At 34.6% G+C, this 19,693-nt stretch overlaps 2 protein-coding genes across 2 annotated transcripts in view; one reads left to right on the plus strand and one right to left on the minus strand.

The window, feature by feature from the left end:
* The window catches only part of LOC148941335 (putative G protein-coupled receptor B0563.6), a 230,050-nt gene that overhangs the window by 196,149 nt on the left and 14,208 nt on the right, over positions 1–19,693 (minus strand). The window lies entirely within an intron of this gene.
* LOC148941336 (uncharacterized) lies at positions 6,262–7,278 on the plus strand. The gene has a single exon (XM_089104558.1). The coding sequence runs from the start codon at positions 6,262–6,264 to the stop codon at positions 7,276–7,278; it is 1,017 nt and encodes a 338-aa protein (XP_088960684.1).

Raw genomic sequence — 19,693 nt, forward strand, 5'->3', positions numbered from 1 at the left:
CGTCCAAGAAACATCCATAAAAGTGAGAAAAAATCCTGTTTTTTAATTCTCACTGACAACGAACAGACATAAAAACATGCATAAATTATGTAAAAAAGTTGTAGGTGGCAGCACGGGTGTCGCGTCGGAGTAGCACCCCCCTCTCTACTACCTTATTTTCGAATAAAGGGGGAAACAACCCTTAAAATTCATAGAACGTTAACGAAAATCACACCACCAGATTCAACGTATCAGAAAACCCTACTATAGAAGTTTCAAGCTCCTATCTGAAAAAATGTGGAATTTTGTATTTTTTGCCAGAAGAAGGATCATGGATGTTTATTTGTTTGTTTTTTGTTGTTTTTTTTGTTTTGTTTTTTTCAGGGGTGATCGTATCGATCCAGTAGTCCTAGAATATCGTGAAAGGGCTTCGAACGGAAATTAAAAGTTCTAGTATTATTTTTAAGTGACCAAAAATTCGAGGGCAACTTGGCCCCCTCCCACGCTCATTTTTCTCCCAGAGTCACCCAATCAAAATTTTGAGATAGCCATTTTGTTCAACATAGTCGAAAATCTAATGAATATGTCTTTGAGGATAACTTAATGACCCACAGCTCCCGGGGGAAGGGCTGCAAAGTTATGAACTTTGCCCGTTGTTTACATATAGTATTGGTTAATGGTAAGTATACAGATAATTTCAGGAGGGTTTCTTTTCTGGTGGGGAGGGGTCGGAGGAAGGGGTTTCGGGGGAGGATCTTTCCATGGAGGATGTTTGCTTGGGGGAAGGGACATTTCTATACCAGCATTATTTAAAAACAAATCAGAAATTAAATAAAAAAAACAAGTTTTTTTCAACTGAAAGTAAGGAGCAACATTAAAACTTATAACGAACAGAACTTACTACGCATATGAGAGGGTTCGCCCCCTAGTCAATACCTCACTCTTTACGCTAAAGTTTTTTTTAGTACTTTCAAAAGAGCTATCTATTCTAATTAATTGGCCTTTGTGATTCAGGGGTTTGTGATTCGAAGGAAATTCAAACTTTAGCGTAAAGAGCAAGGTATTGACTAGGGGGGGGGGGGCGAACACCCTAATATACCTAATAAAAATATGTAATTCAGTAATTCAGTAAGAAATACTTGTTTTTTTTAAATTCAATCATCAAGTAAAAACGTGAGCCTAGTTAATGGCAAAATCGAAAAATGCCTTATGCTTCCTGTTTTGCCACATTTCCTCATGTCAATTTTTTCCTTGATATTTAGGGTGCTTTTACTTCTTTAATCTATTAGTAAGAAGATAGGCCAAATCGGTTGTAATTAAGTCATGGAATATGGTAGAGGGGGATTCGCTCCAGGATCATTTAATTGTTTAACTTTTATTTTTAGTATTTCATTGAAACTCCAATTCTCATATTTTTCACTGAAATGCCTAATAAGCGTTTATAGCACCCTACTCCTTGCGTTTTGGATTCATATACTAACGCATAAATATTGAACTGTCTCTATGTACAATACCATGCTAACTTCTCACTATTTTCGCTTTTCTAAATATATCTTTTAACCAGCTCCAAAAAAGAACTGACATGAATGTTCCAAGAATTATGACTGAAATTAGTCACATTTTGCACAACGCCAGCGCTACTTGTGGGACTTTTATCTCTGCATCAGCATGCTGTAGGAAATGTCTGTTGAGAATAGAATAAAGTGAATTTAAACAAAATATGTATATTTTCTTACAATTTCGAAATTTTGTGTGCTCACATAAGTGGTACCAACGCATTTGCTTTTTCTATTGTTATCAGTTTCATCATGCAGCACTAGGAGACCGTGATTTGCTAGTGAAGGGAATTGTAGACATAAAAACGATAATTAGTCTTACCCCCTCCGGATATATATACCCTGATTTACACAAGAAACACTTGTAATTTTTATAGAGTTTTTTTTTTTAACAAAGACACAAAGGGGAAGGTAATTTTCAAACTCTATGAGTCAATTTTCCCTTTCAATTGGCATTCCTGGCAATTTTTAGTTGATTTAAAGTTTTCCGCAATGATGCCAAGAATTGTTCGAATTTTCTGGATATTCTTTGTCAAACAATTCCCAATGGATAAGTTAATAATTCATATTTTATTTTTCGAATACTTTCAAATTTAAAATACTGTCGCAATTTAAATGGGGGGAATATGTCATAATATAATGTTTCACAATCTGTAGCAACATTTTGACTTATCCTGTATGTTTACTTAGACAGCGCTATTGCGCTGCTTATGGTTTTGTTTCAGCTTTGGCCCGCTGATATCAATTCTATTTATTAATATAAATCAGTGAAACCACGAACAGATCAATTTAAAAAAAAACATCATAAATAATATTTCAATAAATCACGTACGTTATAAGTTTAGTAGAACAAATTAAATCTTAGAGTCCAAATCCATTCAAAATTACGAGCGAATGAATAGTGCGATACCCGAGGCTATTGGAATAAGGGTTGGTTCAATTATGAAGTTGAGTATCCCGTGCTGAGAGTTGGGGCTGGGGGAAGTGGAGGGGGATATGTACTGCAGCATTAGTGACGAATCTGGCTTAAAAAAGCTGAGTATATACGACATTCACGTTCATCCACCCGAGCGCTTGTTTACGCTATACTACTGTTGTCTGCAGCAGCTCATTGCTGACAATTTTAGTAAAAGCCAAGCAGCAGCACTTATATTTATGAGTGCTTAATGTGTGTTTATTGTTCATAATGTATTGCGTAATTTCTTTAATTCACCAAGTAGCGTGTTTTTTAAATAGTTACTTTTCTTCACTACCGCTTGAATAGCACCTACTTCAATAGCAACCCCTCTGCCCCCCTCCCCTATTAAAAATACTGTATCTACGCCCTTGATGAAAGGTCTGACTTAATAATATAAGTTGTTCTTCAGATATTGCTTTGTCACCCTTTTGAGAGTTCACATGCTCATAGTTTGTTTTGATTTCGTTCAACATCCGCCTAAATATTCCTTAAAAGCTTCACCTTAATACCAGTAGCTTGCTTAGTAGCAATAGTTGTAGCAGCATTAGTAGCAGTATGCGTATAGCACCTTTGGTTTCTTCAGTATTCTCTTCGACACACGCTGAAAGTTTTAGGTTAATACCATCAACCGTTCCTGAAGCACTGGGAATCAAACATTAGCATTAGGAACACATTCTTTAAATGATGCGATCTCCCGTAACCCAAATCAAAAGATAACGCAAATCAAACCTAACTCAAAAGCTACGAGCCTTAAAAGACAAAATAAATTTTTGAAACAGGGCCAAAACAACCCCATAAGTCAAGTGATCTTAATTAAAATCACAGCATTAGGTTCAACATACCGACGAACCCGAATGTAGAGGTTCCAAGTTCCTATCTAAAAAAATGTGGAATTATGTATTTTTTCCAGAAAAAAAGATTTTAGATGCGTATTTTTTTTTTTTCAAACTTATAGTCCTACATGACAGGGATAGGGCTCATCCAAATAGTAATTAAAAGTTCTAGTGTCCTTTTTTAAGTGGTCAAAAGTGATTGGGCTGGAGTAAGATCAATTTTTTTTTAAATAAGAATTTCTTGGTGGCTATTATGGATTATTATATGTATGGCGACATGACATAATGCGCCTGTCATGACTTAGTGACTGTGCCACGGAAAAGTGGCGTCTTCTGTCATTTATTGCGCCAAACTACGATTCTCCCCCGAAGAGAGCCAAGCTTCTACCGATTGAAAATTCTAAGATAGCCAATATATTTAATAGTATCTAGATCTATTATTATATATGCCAAGTTTTTTTCTTAAAATCAACGTTAAGGACACCATAGACTATCAATCATTTTGATCAAAAGCTTCAGTTAATCAATTGATTAAAATATGATTGACCGTCTAAGAACCGATTGAGTCATTCAAACTTTCTTTCAATCACCATCAAAGCTTGACCCAAGCGTCAAACAGGCTCCTAGACAGTCAATCATGTTTTAATCAATTGATTGACGGAAGCTTTTGCTCAAAATGATTGACTGTCTAGGGTATCCCTTATAAAAACATTAAGTTTAATTAGTTTGGCACTTTCCTTAATAATTGGTAATACTCAATAGTCATGACAAACAAGAAACTGTCTTTAGACCAACAGGGAAATAGACAGCAGCTGGAATGGTGTCACAAGATCGAAAGAAGAAACTTAAAAGAAAAGATACGGAAGTCGAACTAAACAGATATAAAAAGTAAAATACTGTCAAATTGAGTATAAGAAAAAACAGACACAAATAGTGTGAGAAAACGGCAGCTCTCAATAAACGTCAAGTTTTAAATACTTGCTGTCGAGCTGTATTTAGTCACTCCTTACTTATAGCTTAGAAAAAGGCCAAGGGTTTTTTCCTGTGTCTGATATATTAATTTAAAGATAAGCTTGGGTAAAAGTGATATTACTAAAATAATATACATTTTTTGACAAATCAAAAACTAAAAGGGAAACTATCATGGAAATGGGTTAAGAATATAATTGATGACTGCTACTGAATATTAATACGACATAGGGCTCGTATTGAACATAAAAGAAGTACGCTGAAAAGAAACTAAAACGACCTACCAAAACGAGCAGAAAAGAAAGGAAAATTCTGCTCTCAAAGTTTAAACTATTTTTCAAAAGTCTGTTTATTTAAGTCTATTTCTAACTGGGCTCATTAATTTTCTCTGATCAATCACATGCACAAAAAAAAGATGATAATTGCAATAAAACCAGAACCAACAATGAATTTTCAATGGATGATCAATAAAACAGTTCTTTCGAAGTCAGTTTGAATAAACCTAGTTGAACCCGAACTTAAAAAATTTTCTCTGTGCTCATTCATATGATAAAAGAGCAGATGATCATTGCATTATAATCGGAACCAACAATGAATTTTCAATGGATAAGCGACATAACTGTTTTTCGGTAGGTAGTTTTTTAAGTCTACTTCTAACTTAAATTTATTTTTCTCTATGCTCAGAGGGTCATTGCATTAGCTACTACTACTAATACTAGTGACTCACTTCAGCACCAAGCCGCCTGAGGTCAACACAGCTACGCAAGTTCCTCCTCCAGTCCCATCTATTCAAAGGTTCCCTCTTTACACCCTCCCAGGAAGTTCCCATTTCCTTTAAATTTTTTTTTATGACATCCTTCCACCTCAACCGCGAAAGACCTACTTTCCATTTATCCCTAGACGGCTGGTCGGAAAGGACAATCTTTGACAATCTGTCATCCTTCATCAGTAGAACGTGCCCAGGCCATCTCAACCTTTTTGTCATCATAGCCCTATTAAGTGGGATTGAACCACAGTTTTCGTACAGCCTACTGTTTTTCGAAAGTCAGTTTGACTAAGTCTATTTCTAACTGAACCTAAAAATTTCCTCTATGCTCAGTCACATGATGAAAGAACAGATGATCATTCCATTATAATCAGAACCAACAATTTATCTTGAATAGATAATAGATGAAACGGATTTTCAGAAGTCAGCTTGACTAAGTTTAGTTCAAACTGAACTTAAATATTTTCTCTGTGTTTTGCTTAATCACATGATCAAAGATCTGATGATCATTTCATTGAAATCAGAGCCAAAAATGAATCTGATTTCCAAATTTTTTCGGCAGTTGGCTCTTTTGACTTGCTGAAATTGGTCACTATGATGTTCATTAATTTTTACAGATGCTAATCTATTCCAACAGATATCTTGCTTGATTGATGACGTAATGACCAGAGGAAGAAATGACATCATTATTATGCTTTTTGGACACAAGATATTTGTCAGATTAGGAGGCAAATTACCACCATGGAAGGAGAGAGAAGTGCACAAGAGCTTAATGGTTATGTGCATCAAGACAAGTGCTAAAACAGGATATAACGCTAACCAGATTTTTCAACCAGGAATATTTCTGGAAATATTTGTCACTTTTCGTTTTCTTCAGCACCCATTTTTTTAATTTTGGTTTATTTTTTACTAGACTTCAGCTACTGCTAGGGCCATGATAATTAATTAAATTTGGCTTTCGTAAAAATGACGAATTTCATTAAAATTGACAAAGTTAGAATTGTTTAGTATACTCATGAATATAATAAAAATCCCTAAAGTAAAGAATTATCTTTTTTTCTCATGCTATTTAAAATAATTTAGTACAACGTCTTAGTTTGAAAATAAATTTTTTATTGTAAATTCATCCTTGCTAGGACCTGTCAGCTTCAACTTGAAGTTCAGCGAAAATAGAGTCGGTTTAAATTTGAATCTTCAAAGATGAATTCAATAATTGAACAAGCCTATGATAATACGGTCAATTTCGTAGATGAGACCAATCAATCCAATCGGTTCCAAACGCACTTAACTGAAACTGAGCTATCGAATAAAATTATTTCACCGGTAGACATTTTTGATGATAATCCATCCATAAATAAGCTAACTAACCAGCTAAAGAAACTACCAGAAGATCAGGATGCAGCGAAAAAGGACGTAGCAAATAAGAAGGATGAAAATTCTTTTCAAAATTACGAGAAACGATCTATAAGCAACGATCTTGTGAAACACCGGAAAGTTCCAACTAAAGTAAAGTCATTCAAGTGCGATGCGTGCAAGAAGAAATTCTCAAATAAAGGTAATCTGAATAAACACCTAACCATCCACACTGGTGAAAAGCCCTTCAAGTGTGACATATGCCAGCGCAGTCTTAGTCAGAAGGGTAATCTTGCCATACACATGAGAACCCACACCGGTGAAAAGCCATACAAGTGCTATACATGCAACAGGAGCTTTTCTGTAAATAATCATCTCACTCAACATGTAAAAATACACACCGGTGAAAAGCCCTACAACTGTGACAAATGTAAGCGGTGTTTTAGTATAAAGAGTACTCTTGTTGATCACCTGAGAACCCATACCGGTGAAAGGCCATACATATGTGACGTATGTAAGCGAAGATTCAAACAGAATAGTACTCTTATTGTGCATCGGAGAATTCATACTGGTGAAAAGCCGTACAAGTGTGATTTGTGTAATCAGAGCTTTTCTCGGAATACTACTCTTGCTAAACATCTCAAAACCCATCTCAAAAGGCCATACATATGTGATGTATGTAAGCGAAGATTCATGCAGAACAGTACTCTTATTGTGCATCGGAGAATTCACACTGGTGAAAAGCCATACAAGTGTGATTTGTGTAATCGGAGCTTTACTCGGAACGCTACTCTTGCTAAACATCTCAAAACCCACATTAATGAAATCATGCGCTATACATATTACACGTTAGAGGGACTCTAGTAAAAATATTACTCTTGCTGAACAATAATTGTGTTTTTTTTCTCAAAAATGGCTGAAGCCATAGTTTTTTCATAAAATTGACATCCTGGGATTTTCTGGTCTAAAGAAACTGATCTAGATATGTCTCAAGTTTGAGAAAATTCATTAAAATCTTTAATTTGGAAAGAAATTCATATGAGTGACGTCATATTCATGAGCATATTTCAAGGTATACATACGTCATATTTGCCTCAGTAGTGGCTGTATCGGTTTTAGTGTCTATGATGTAGGCAAAAGTACACAAGGGACGTAGCTAAGTATAAAACATGCAAGTGCGTGATTATAGAATCATATATTTACAAGCCTGCCACGAAGTTGAAGAACAAAGAAATATACGGTTACTTTTTTTTATGAAACGTAGCAGAATTTTTTTTTTTTGAAGTTCAGGAAAGGGCAGTCCCTAAAATATTTTAGCATACCTGCTTAAAAAACATTTAAAATCGGCTCAAAAAAAGTATCATTGAATAATTTGACAGCTTTGCAAGTTTCCTGTTCTGCTAACCACCTTGATTGAAATCTTTGAGGACACAGAACAACATTATTTATGCTGTATGTTCATTGATTAAACAGCGCTCTGCTGAACAATTAGTTCGAGATTACTGTTTTTTGGTTTTAAATTAATTTAAAAACTGTCCGAAAAATACATTTTTCAAAGAAAAGTAAAGGCATTTTAAACTTAAGCTTAGGAGATACAAATACCTTTTAAAATTCAAACTCAAAACGACCAGAAATTACTATTAAAGAATAAATAAAACCAAAAACGAACATAAATTAAATAAGCAATCATAGCAAAAAACACACAACAAGTAATAATATAAATGAATAAATATATCTTAAAGCGAGTAATGCTTAGATTGAATATGAAAATCAAGCTTAAAACGAAAAAAAAAAATAGTTTGCTATTAAAGTATAAATGAAACTTAAAACGAACAGAAATTTAATAAACAATCAATACGAACAAACATACAATATATATTTATGTAAATGAATAAATAAATCTTAAAAAAAGTGAAACTTAAATTGAATTTGCAAATCAAGTTTGAATCGAATAAAAATAACTACAAACAAGAGTTTAGGTATCGCCTCACTGCAGAAGCCTAAAACCTACTGCGTCATTGGCGCCTTACTGAAAACTAAATGAGTCTTGAAAAGTCTTGGAAAGTATAAACAAAATCAAATTCAATATTAGATATATAATGATATTAATTGTTGAAAGATCCATCAGTTCAAGATTTTGTTTTTCACTGTAATTTTATTTTCATTTTCAATGCTGTAAGAACTGGAAAAGAATAAATTTGTAATATACGATTAATTCGTTTTCAGTGAAGCACCAATGACACAGAAAGCTTTAGGTTTTTACAGTTAAAAAAGGGGGCAGTATCCAAATTTTGTTTGTAGTGTAACTATATTTTTTTATTTAATTTCTGTTACTTGATCAATCTTGGAAAGAACTAACAAATTAACCTGAACGTTTTATGCATAATGATATTAATTGCTGAAAGCTCATCTGTTCAAAATTTTACTGTAACTTTAATATTTATCTTCAATATTAAGTACAAAAGAAAACATTTGTAATATAATTCGTTTTCAGTAAAGCGCCAATGACGCAGTAGGTTTTAGGCTTCTGCAGTGAGGCGATACCCAAACTCTTGTTTGTAGTTATTTTTATTCGATTCAAACTTGATTTGCACATTCAATTTAGGTTTCACTTGTTTTAAGATTTATTCATTCATTTACAATAATATAAATTTTATGTTTACTCGCATTGATTCTTCATTTAATTTCTGTTCGTTTTAAGTTTCATTTATACTTTAATAGCAAACTATTTTTTTTTTCGTTTTAAGCTTGATTTTCATATTCAATCTAAGCATTACTCGCTTTAAGATCTATTTATTCATTTATATAATTACTTGTTGTGTGTTTTTTGCTATGATTGTTTATTTAATTTATGTTCGTTTTTGGTTTCATTTATTCTTTATTAGTAATTCCTGGTCGTTTTTAGTTTTAATTTTAAAATGTATTTTTATCTACTGAGCTTAAGTTTAAAATGGCCTTTACTTTTCTTTTAAAAACTTATTTTTTGGAAAGTTTTTTTAATTAAATTTTGTTCGTTTTTGATTGCAAAAAGTTTCAAGTTTTTATGGCATGGGGAGGGGAGGTTGCTTACTGTCCGATTATTCTTGAATTTAAACAACGGATCTAGAATTTTCAATTTAAATCGAATGAGGCTTTTTTCAAAGTTTATACGATTACCTCTTTGATAAAAACTTTATATATGAACAATAGACAGCTTGTATAACTTGTGGACAGCGATTGACAACAATGAATGGATTGAAAAAATAGCAATTTTAATTAACGCGATCTTGCGTTAATTAAGTAAATTACATTACTTTAGACTACGTTAGTGGGTGGGGCGCCCCCTCACCCCTCCCCTGGATCCGCTACTGCCTTACACTCTCTGTTTCTTTTCTTGTTATGGAGGAGAGCAGATGCCTAATAGGTTTGTGTTAATACCAAAACATTCTAAGTCTCATTGGGCCTTCAGGCATAAATAGAATTAGTTCAAAGGAAGGGGTGGGGAAAAAGGGTATGGGGGGGGGGTATTTGCCCTTCGATCAATTTTTACTCTTAAGAGCTGGACTAGACCTTCCAATTTCCATTCAAATGAGCCCTCTCTGAAGTTTACACGAGAATCTCTTCCTGCCCCCGGGCCCTGGGGGGTTTTGTCGACGCCAGAGTTTTGTTACTTAACCTTTGAACTATTTTTAACAAAATGGTATTTTTAACCCTTGCATATAAAGCAGTTCTGCGGGGAAAATAATAAAAAACATTGCAGCTATATAAGATTTATTCATTTATTTATGTTTGCACTGGTTATCTTTATGTTTGTAAGATAGTTAATTTTAATTTCTGTTTGTTCGGGGTCTTAGGCTTCTACAGGGAGGCAATACCCAAACTCTTATTTTTAGTTATTTTATTCGATTCAAACTACGTTTAATAAAATGCCTGTCTCAAAATTTTGATTGGATGTGTTTGGGGAAAAGGTGGGCGTGAGAGTTAGTTGCCCTCAAATCAATTTCGACTGTTAAAAGGGCACTAGCCCTTTGAATTTCAAATCGAATGAGCTTTTTTTGAAGTTTCTAGGACACCGCCTTCTATAAAAACCTTATATCCCCCCCGGGTATAACTTAAAACCCTTGCCTTGAGGGTTGTGGGGGAATATCCTCCTCAAAAACATATTTTCTATTTGAAAATCAACTACGCGGAACAAAATGGCTATCTCAAAATTTTTATTGGATGTGTTTGGGGGAATGATGGGCGTGGGGGGGCTAGTTGCCCTCCAGTCACTTTTGACTATTAAAAACAACACTAGCCCTTTGAATTTCCAATTGAATGAGCCTGTTTCGAAGTTTCTACGACAACACCTTCTATAAAAACCTTGTATACCCCCAGGGCAAAACTTAAAACCTTTACCCTAAAGGTTGTGGGGGATTTTCTCCTCAAAAATATATTTTATAACTGGAAATCAACTATGCTGAACAAAATAGCTATCACAAAATTTTGATTGGATGTGTTTGGGGAAATGATGGGCGTCGAGGGGGGGGGGGGGGGCTAGTTGCCCTCCAAACACTTTCGACTATTAAAAAGGACACTAGCCCTTCGAATTTCTAATCGAATGAACGTTTTTTGAAGTTTCTGCGACAACGCCTTCTATAAAAACCTTATATGTCCCCAGGGCATAACTTAAAACCCTAGCCCCGAGGGTTGTGGGGGATTGTCCTCCTCAAAAATATATTTTTTGTCTGGAAATCAACTACGCTGAACAAAATGGCTATCTCAAAATTTTGATTGGATGTGTTTGGGGAAATGATCGGCGTTGGGGGGGGGGGGGCTAGTTGCCCTTCAATCACTTTCGACTATTAAAAGGGGTATTAGCCCTTTGAATTTCCAATCGAATAAGCCAGTTTTGAAGTTTTTACGACAACGCCTTCTATAAAAACCTTATATGCCCCCAGGGCATAACTTAAAACTCTTGCCCTGAGGGTTGTGGGGGAGTGTCCTCCTCAAAAATATATTTTCTATCTGGAAATCAACTACGCTGAACAAAATAACTATCTCAAAATTTTGAATGGATATGTTTGGGCGAATGATGAGCGTGGGGGTTGGGCTAGGTGCTCTCCAATCATTATCGACTATTAAAAAGGGCACTAGAACTTTCGATTTCCAATCGAATGAGCCCCCTTTGAAGTTTCTATGACGATCTCTTCCGTATAAAGTGCCTCAATGGAAAAAAATAATAAATAATAAAACATTGGAGCCGTATGGCCTTTACTATAGGCAACGCTACAGCGTTGCCTCGGACTAGCATCTCGTTAGTTGTTTGAACTGTTGACACATCTCAGATACCTTTTCAAATTTTACCAAAATTCCTATGGAAGCTCCCTGTGGTGCTGGGAAATGTCAACTAAAGGGTTCTTTGTCTTTGAGACTGTCAGCCTACGCTCAGACTCACAAAATAACATTTTGGTATCGAATGTCCTTAAATACCCGTACAATTAGTCAGAAACAGAAGTATTAGGGGTCAAAATATTTATCGTCGCATCTTTGATGCATGAAAACTATTTCTCTTATAAACATTCCTGTGTTCCTTTGTTTCAATGTGCAGAAAATATTTATTTGCTTTTAAAAGCGACAAGAGAAATGAATCACAATTTTCAGTAACCTAGTATCCGATTTCCAATTTTAGATTGTTTAAGCTTATTTTTTTCATCAAGCTTGTTACAATCCATTTTTGGAATTTTTAGCGTTTATCAGGCGACTGCAGTTATTGAATTGCGTTCAATAGCGCTTAACCTTTTATATAGCGCTTTCAATAGCGCGGAAACCTTTTGAATTAACTGTTTGCTTATTGTAGGCCAGAGCTCAATAAGTTGAAACTTATTCTTTTCTAAATAAAAAATCTTGGTATATGTATCTCTCAGGATAATTTACAAATCATAGTTGAAGCGGTAGCTACAACCTAGTGAAGAGCGAACCACAGCCCAAAGTAACCAAAAGTTAAAAAACGCGTTTTGACAAAAACAGCCTACTGAAAAAACATTACCATTTGACACTGACTCAGGAATGGTAACTATCGTTTCGGTTCGTCTTAAAAGTAAAGGTTTATTGCGAAAAGAAATTTATGTTGATTTCGAAAAAAAGGCTCAAACCCCTCGAAAATGGCGTCAGATCAAAATGAAAACTGTACCATTGCAATCAGCATGATCTAAAACCCTGTACAGGGAAATTACAGTCCCCCTCCTAGAACCACAAGGAAACTAACTTTTTTTGCACCGGTAGCACTGCTCTGTATTTCGTTTTTGTTTTTTTTTTGTTTTTTTTTTCAACAGTCATAGCGGGCTAAGAGAATATCATAGACAGAGGCTCAATGGCTCATTCAAAAGATATATCTCATGTCTATGTGCTTTTAATAAATTCCGTCATCTGCTAGTGCCATATGGCACTAAAATAGCCCTTTTTGTGCCATTTCTCAAGGGATGGAGCTAGCAGGCTACCAAAAAATCCTAGACAGATTTTTTATAGCTCATATGAAATATATTGCTCATTTCTACGTCCTTCATATAAATTACACCATCAGCAAGTTCCAAATGGCACTAAAAACGGCACTTTTGGTGCTGTTTTTCAAGTGGAAAAACCGCGGCTATTGGGCTAGCAAAACTTATAAGAGCGATGTTTAATGGCTCATTTGAAAGATATTGCTCATATATACGTGCTTTTTTTTATCCATTTTACCATTCGTAAGTGTGATATAGCACTGAAAACAACACTTTTAGTGTCACTTCTTAAGTGACACCACTTTTTTTTCTTTTTTTTTTTTTGTGGAGTTGATGTCCCCTGAATGGTTAGTTTGTTTTATGGTGGTTTTCTCTGCGCTATGACTCCCAGGCCTCAGGTATGATTATCATTTTTTATTGGTGAAACTTGTATAGTTCACTAAGGAGTAGCATTCATGAAGATAGGTTAAATTTTATTGCTTTCGCACCATTTTATTACAGTCTAATAATTACAGTCTGTTTCGACGCCAGGGATTCGCTTATAGTAATATTTTTTTTTTTTTTTTTTTTTTTTTTTGAGTCTATTTAATATAATTAATTAATTTATTTTATTTATTATAATTTTTTATATAGTTTATATTTTATTTATATTTTGTTTTCTTCTCCTTCATATGTGAGTAAGTGATCATTTTAAATTTTCTTTTGTTTTTTATCCTTGAGTATGTAATTCATATTGAGTATGTTTTTTATCCTTGAGTATGTAATTCATATGTCTTCCCTCTTTGTACAGGCCAATGAGCCTTTGAGGGATTTATAACATCTAATATTGTATGTGTATTTAATGAAGAATAAAACTTATCTTATCTTATCTTATAGATTTTTGATAGCTCATACAAGAATATTGCTCATATCTACGTTCCTCCTATGAATTCTACCACCTGCAAGTTTCAAATGGCACTTAAAGCGGCACTTTTGGTGCCATGTCTCAAGTGGAAAAGCTGGGGCTAGTGGGCAACCAGAACTTTCTAGAGTGATGTTTAATGGCTCATGTGAAAACTTTTGCCCATATCTACGTGGTTTTTATCCTTTCTACTATTCGTAAGTGAGATATAGCACTGAAAACAAAACTTTTGGTGTCACTTCTTAAGTGGAAAATCTCGGAAGCATAAAACGGAGTCATTGTAATTATTATGGTCCTTAATGGGAAACCCTTAATGGGAATGTGCTTTCAGGTCAAATTTATAAAAAGCGATTAGGTATAAATATAAGCTTTTAAAAGGACCCTTAAATAGCTATCTTTTATTACAGAAGCCTTTTAGTTTCTGCTTGTCAGTTGGTGATTTATAAAGCCCTGTCTTTACTATCGCTGTTTTAGGCGAAGTCGGCCGAGTAAAAACAGTTTTTTGCTAATCGAAAAACAAACGTTCCTAAAAAACATGTACTGTTTTGTGAAGTGTGGATTGTGAAATGTGGATACGAATTTTATCTCATAGACCAAAAGTGTTTCGTAGCTGACAATGTTGTTTACAGTATTTTCTAGAGGTGTCTTATCTCCCCTAGACCGGTGATAATTAGAAATTATATTAAAAATAAGTTTTCAACTGAAACTACATTATTGAAACTATATTATTGAAATGAACATACATTATTTCGTATATATAAAAAAGATCATGGCAGCGTTGTTTCTACATTAAATTTTAATGAAAAGCGAATAAAGATTAATTTAAGAAAACAAAGTTTTCCGAAGGAAGTAAAGAGTGAAGTTGAAACTGAAAACGGAAGAAAATTATCACTTCACATCCTATCTAATATACATCAATAAAACTAATACAAATAAGCCAACTAATTATGTTTCCCTGCGCTTTTAGGATTATAAAAAACCAGCGCTTTACTGAAAACACAAAGTAATATAGGAGTTTTGGCACAGTAAAAGCAAACCAACTAAGGATATTTTTTTTAGAATAAAAATATTATCAGTCCCTTTTAATCCCTTTTAAGATAAAGCAACAATCCATTTTTGGATTGTTGCTTTATTTTTTTACGTTTAATTTCGTATCACTTCTGCATATAGGCTCAGTTCAATGACTGACTCTCGTTTTGGTTCTGAATAGGACATGTCATGATTAGTTTGTACACAAGTTCGAAGTAAAGTCATCTTGATAGTATTAGGACTATAGATTAGCTTTAGAATTTGTATCATAGCTTGAAATTCACTGTTGTAATGAGAGAAATAATCGGATTTCCAGAGTTCGTATTATGTTTTATTTGATCTTCATTTCAAATAATATTAAAGCATATTTCTTACAATTTAAGACTGTTTCTTAGTCACTATTGGTATCATAGCTGGCGAGACCAAAGTGCTATCTGATAAATCAATCCAATATTTCTGTATGCTGTTCAATTACTTCGCGGCTATTAAAAAAATATTTAATTTCACGCTTATATTTTTAAAATAATTTTAATTGTATAGTGAAAGTTACTGGTGTCACAACCGGTGTAAGACTATGAAAAGCTTTATTTATTCGTTTATTGTTGTCAGGCTACATACTCACTCTTGACTCCCAAATGAATATTCCTGTTTTTTATACTTCACTTATGTGTTTACAGTAAAGCGCTAGTTTTTATAATCCTAAAAACGCAGGGAAACATAATTAGTTGGTTTATTAGTACTACTTTTTTTATACATATATTAGATTGGCTGTGAAGTAATAATTTTTGTCGGTTTTAAGTTTCAACTTCGCTCTTTACTTCCCTCGGAAAAACTTAGTTTTTTTAAAATTAATCTTCCGGTAAGAAGGCACTCTAGCAATGCCTATGGTAAAGAGCTATAAGCATTCAGTGTATAATTTATTTATTTCTGCTGGGGAGAGGGGGTTAACTTTTTTTCTAATTTTAGGGGGTAAATTTGTCGTTTTGACTCTTAAATTTTTTTTTTTTAAATAAAAACACTCCTGCCAGGCATTTGAAGGTCTATGGAGAATTGGAAAACTTGGGCAAACATATGCACTTTTTGAGGCAGTAACTATTTATCTGTATGGAATACGTGACCCTAAAAAATCGATTACTGATCTCAGATAAGCAACTTAGTTTTATACTACCAAATGGTAGAAAACGCCACATCCTATGGTATAACCTTATTGGCTACTTGACAAGAGCACAGGAACCTTTAATTCACGTTCGGATGAGGCCCTTTTCGGTTTTTTAGGACCAGTGGTCCGATGCAATCGCACCTGTGGAAAAAATGAAAAAAAATAAGCAGTATCCGTGATCTTGTTGTAAGAAAGAATAGAAACTTCACATTTTTGTAGATACGAAATTGAAACGTCTTTATTAGTGTTCTATGATATACTCAATGTGATTGTGTTATTTTTATCAAGATTACCGTACTTGCCTTTTTAAGGGCATCTTTTCTTAAGTCAGACAAATTTTTCTTAGACTCGTAGCTTTTGGTGGGTAACTTTAAACCTAATGAATTTTTCTATTTCAATTGAGCATAAAAAGTCATTTTTGTATGTATTAATTGTTATAAAACTCCTTTTTTAGAGTTTTGGTTGCTATTACTATCCCATGTCACTCCTTAGTTACAGTTCGTTACCACGAACAGTTTGATCCGGGTCTTTACTTTTCTTTGAAAAACGTCATTTTTGAAAAACGTTCTTTTTTAGTTTATTGTATTTAGAGACCAAAACCGAAAAGCTATTTTTCTTAAAAATATTACTGCATGTTTAGTAATTGAGTTGGGATTAAAGCATTTACTATACGGAGATCAAAATGGTAAGGACTGTAAAGTCCAATGTCGTATTCTTTACCTTTTTTATGTGCTATTTTCTTAGCCTTTCGTACATGAGGAAAGGGGTTCAAGTCCTGGTGTCACTATTTATAAACGGGATCCAGTAAAGCGTTGTTTTCAGGCCACCCACATCCAACTTTGAGTTCGACACTAGTTGTGCAAATTATCGTTTTGAGTGACGTGTTCAATACTGACGAACGTCTTCTCAGAACCTTTGTTCAACCATACTGTTCTGGCGCGTTACAATTTTGAGGAACCCGTGTTCAACACACTTAGAATCCGTAAGATAAAAACATTTTAAAATTTTGCTGGGTTGAACATGGAGGACCTTAAAACGATTTTTGTCTAACCCGCTCAAAACACGCATCAAAGGCAGTGCCTGTAAACACAACACGACGTAACTCTGTTTCTCAGTCGGAGTCAACTCAGCTCTAAATGGGTAACTCGAGAAATCTGTGGGGACTACCACCGGAAGCGTTGGATGATTTACCCCCAACGATACATTTCACTCCCTGTCGAAGGCAGATAATCAGATCAGCACCTGCGCTTCACAAACCATTGGTCAGCATACGAAAAAGTTGGAATTTAGCAAAGTATAATCACCTACGGAACAAGTACTGACAAAACTCTCCAAAAGTGACCCGGCGTGACTCAGCGCCTCTAGACGCAAAGTGTTGTGCTACTTAATCGCTCCGAGCCAAAATACTTTGCTCCGAGTCAATAAATTATGCTAAAGCGTGATTGAGGCGACGAGTGACCGGGATGAATTGTGTAACTACGGTTTTTAGTTGCCAGGTTCGCATAAGTATACAAAGGGTCACTTTTTTTGTGTGGAGAGGATAGGTTTTGTCAGTACTTGTTCCGTAGGTGATTATACTTTGGAATTTAGTAAGTTAATTTCTTATTCATCGTACACCTGGATGATTTTAGGTCAGTCTTCGGAATTTATATGTAAATAAAACATTTTAAGCCTGTCTACTTTGTAAATTTTGAACATTGATAATTGCTTTTAGGTAGAGGCTGGCAAGAAGCCCAATTGTGGGTTATATTGCTCTACTTAGCTGTTAAATGTTTTGAAATTGGTCTGGGATGGGTTTAATTGGTCTTAACATAGAAGTCTCGATTACTTTGGTCTTTGGTCTTTTTGGTCTTTTTCACAGTTTTCTATACTCATGCAAACACCTTGTGATAATTCTATTAAAATGAATGGGACTGTTAATATTAATCGTTAAAAAAAACTAAAAATGGAAAATATTGAATCAAAACCGTGACCAATTGACAAAGAATTTACAGGCTTGTCTTCACTGCTATCCAAAAATTATCTACTGAAGACTTTGCATTAATTTGCTTACATTAATAGAAATATAAAGCGATTACATAATCTAAAACGCCTTTTAATATGGATTAAAAAGCTCAATGTAGAAAAAAAAACAGAGCATGTTTCCAGGGGTGTAATTTCGTCAAAATTCAGGCGGGGAGAGGGACAAAGTTGGAGCTGATTTTCCCAAGTCAAGTGAAAATAACCAAGTGAAAAATAAAAATAAGATCTATAGCTCCAAAAGGGATAAGCTATATTAATGAAAACTGATCAATTTCTGTCGATGCTTGAATTAAGTAGATCTATCATACTTTTGACGAGATTTTCGAAGATGCTTAATTTCAACTTCAACATTGTTTAAAAATAATAGAGTTGTGAGAAAGTCAAACTTTAGCGTAAAGAGCAAGGCGTTGAGGAGGGGACAGTCCCTTTCATATACGGAATAATTTCTGTTCGTTTTAAGCTTTAATTTCGCTCCCTACTTTCAGTTAAAAAAACTTGTTTTTTTATTTAATTTTTGAATGTTTTTGAATAAATGCAGGTTTTGATCTTGGCTCACAGTACATGAATAATTAAAACAAAACTTTCATATTAATTTACTTTTATTTGGTTAAATGGCTATCTCGAAACTTGTTTCATTTTATTTACGAACGTTTTTATTAGTAATAAATATACGTAACTTACGAATTAACTTACGTAACGAACTTCTATATTTTTTCTCTCATTCCCCCTTGTATCCCTGGCCATGGAGCCTTTCGAGGGGGATTAGGAGTGTTGTGGTTGTATTGATTGGAAGTAGGGTAAGAGGTACCATTTCTAGTCCCTTACGTTCCCTGGCACCTTTCCATGGCAGATTACCAGGCTGAATATTGCTACTGTTGTCAATTGAATATGAAATTATACAAAACCTACCAGACAAGTTTCCAGGCCAACGAGACATGTTTATGGGTCAAGCAGACAATTTTCTGGGTCAACTATAAGTTTCTGGGCCTTTACGTTCCATGGCACCTTTCCATGGCAGATTACCAGACTAGTTATTTGGTCATAATAATATAATGTGGTCAAACAGGTTTTTTTTTCTGTTTTTGTTGTCAATTACACAATGAATGTAGGTCATGAGTTCACATGCACATTCTTAAAACTACACGTGATTAAAGAAATTATAAAACTATGTGCTATTTGCTTATGTCCTGTTGGTACCATTCCAAACTAGTGGGGATTCCCCGCCTGTTCCTAAACATTGCAAAAAAGATAACAGTATGAACGGGGGATTCCCCGCGCAAATTTGTTTCAACTCCAAGTTTTTCAACCAGACTGGTTTTTGGAGGGAAATTTTGGAGGGAAAACCAAAAATACTCAGAATCGAAAATAAATGGGATCTGCCTCAAGGGGGAGGCTCAGAGGCCCTTCATTCCCCCATTTCTAAGGGCAGGGGGGTCAATTTTGGAGGGAAAACAAAAAATACTCAGAATCGAAAATTAATGGGATCTGCCTCAAGGGGAAGGCTCAGAGGCCCTTCGTTCTCCCATCCCTGAGGGCAGGGGAGGGGGGGGTCAATTTTGGAGGGAAAACCAAAAATACTCAGAATTGAAAATAAATGGGATCTGCCTAAAGGGGAAGGTTCAGAGGCCCTTCATTCCCCATTTCTAAGGGCAGGGGGAGGGGGGGGGTCAATTTTGGAGGGAAAACCAAAAATACTCAGAATCGAAAATA

The sequence above is a fragment of the Artemia sp. Qi Xiang Cuo genome, chromosome 18 (genome assembly GCF_049724085.1).
Source record: "Artemia sp. Qi Xiang Cuo chromosome 18, ASM4972408v1, whole genome shotgun sequence".
Taxonomy (NCBI): Eukaryota; Metazoa; Arthropoda; class Branchiopoda; order Anostraca; family Artemiidae; genus Artemia; species Artemia sp. Qi Xiang Cuo.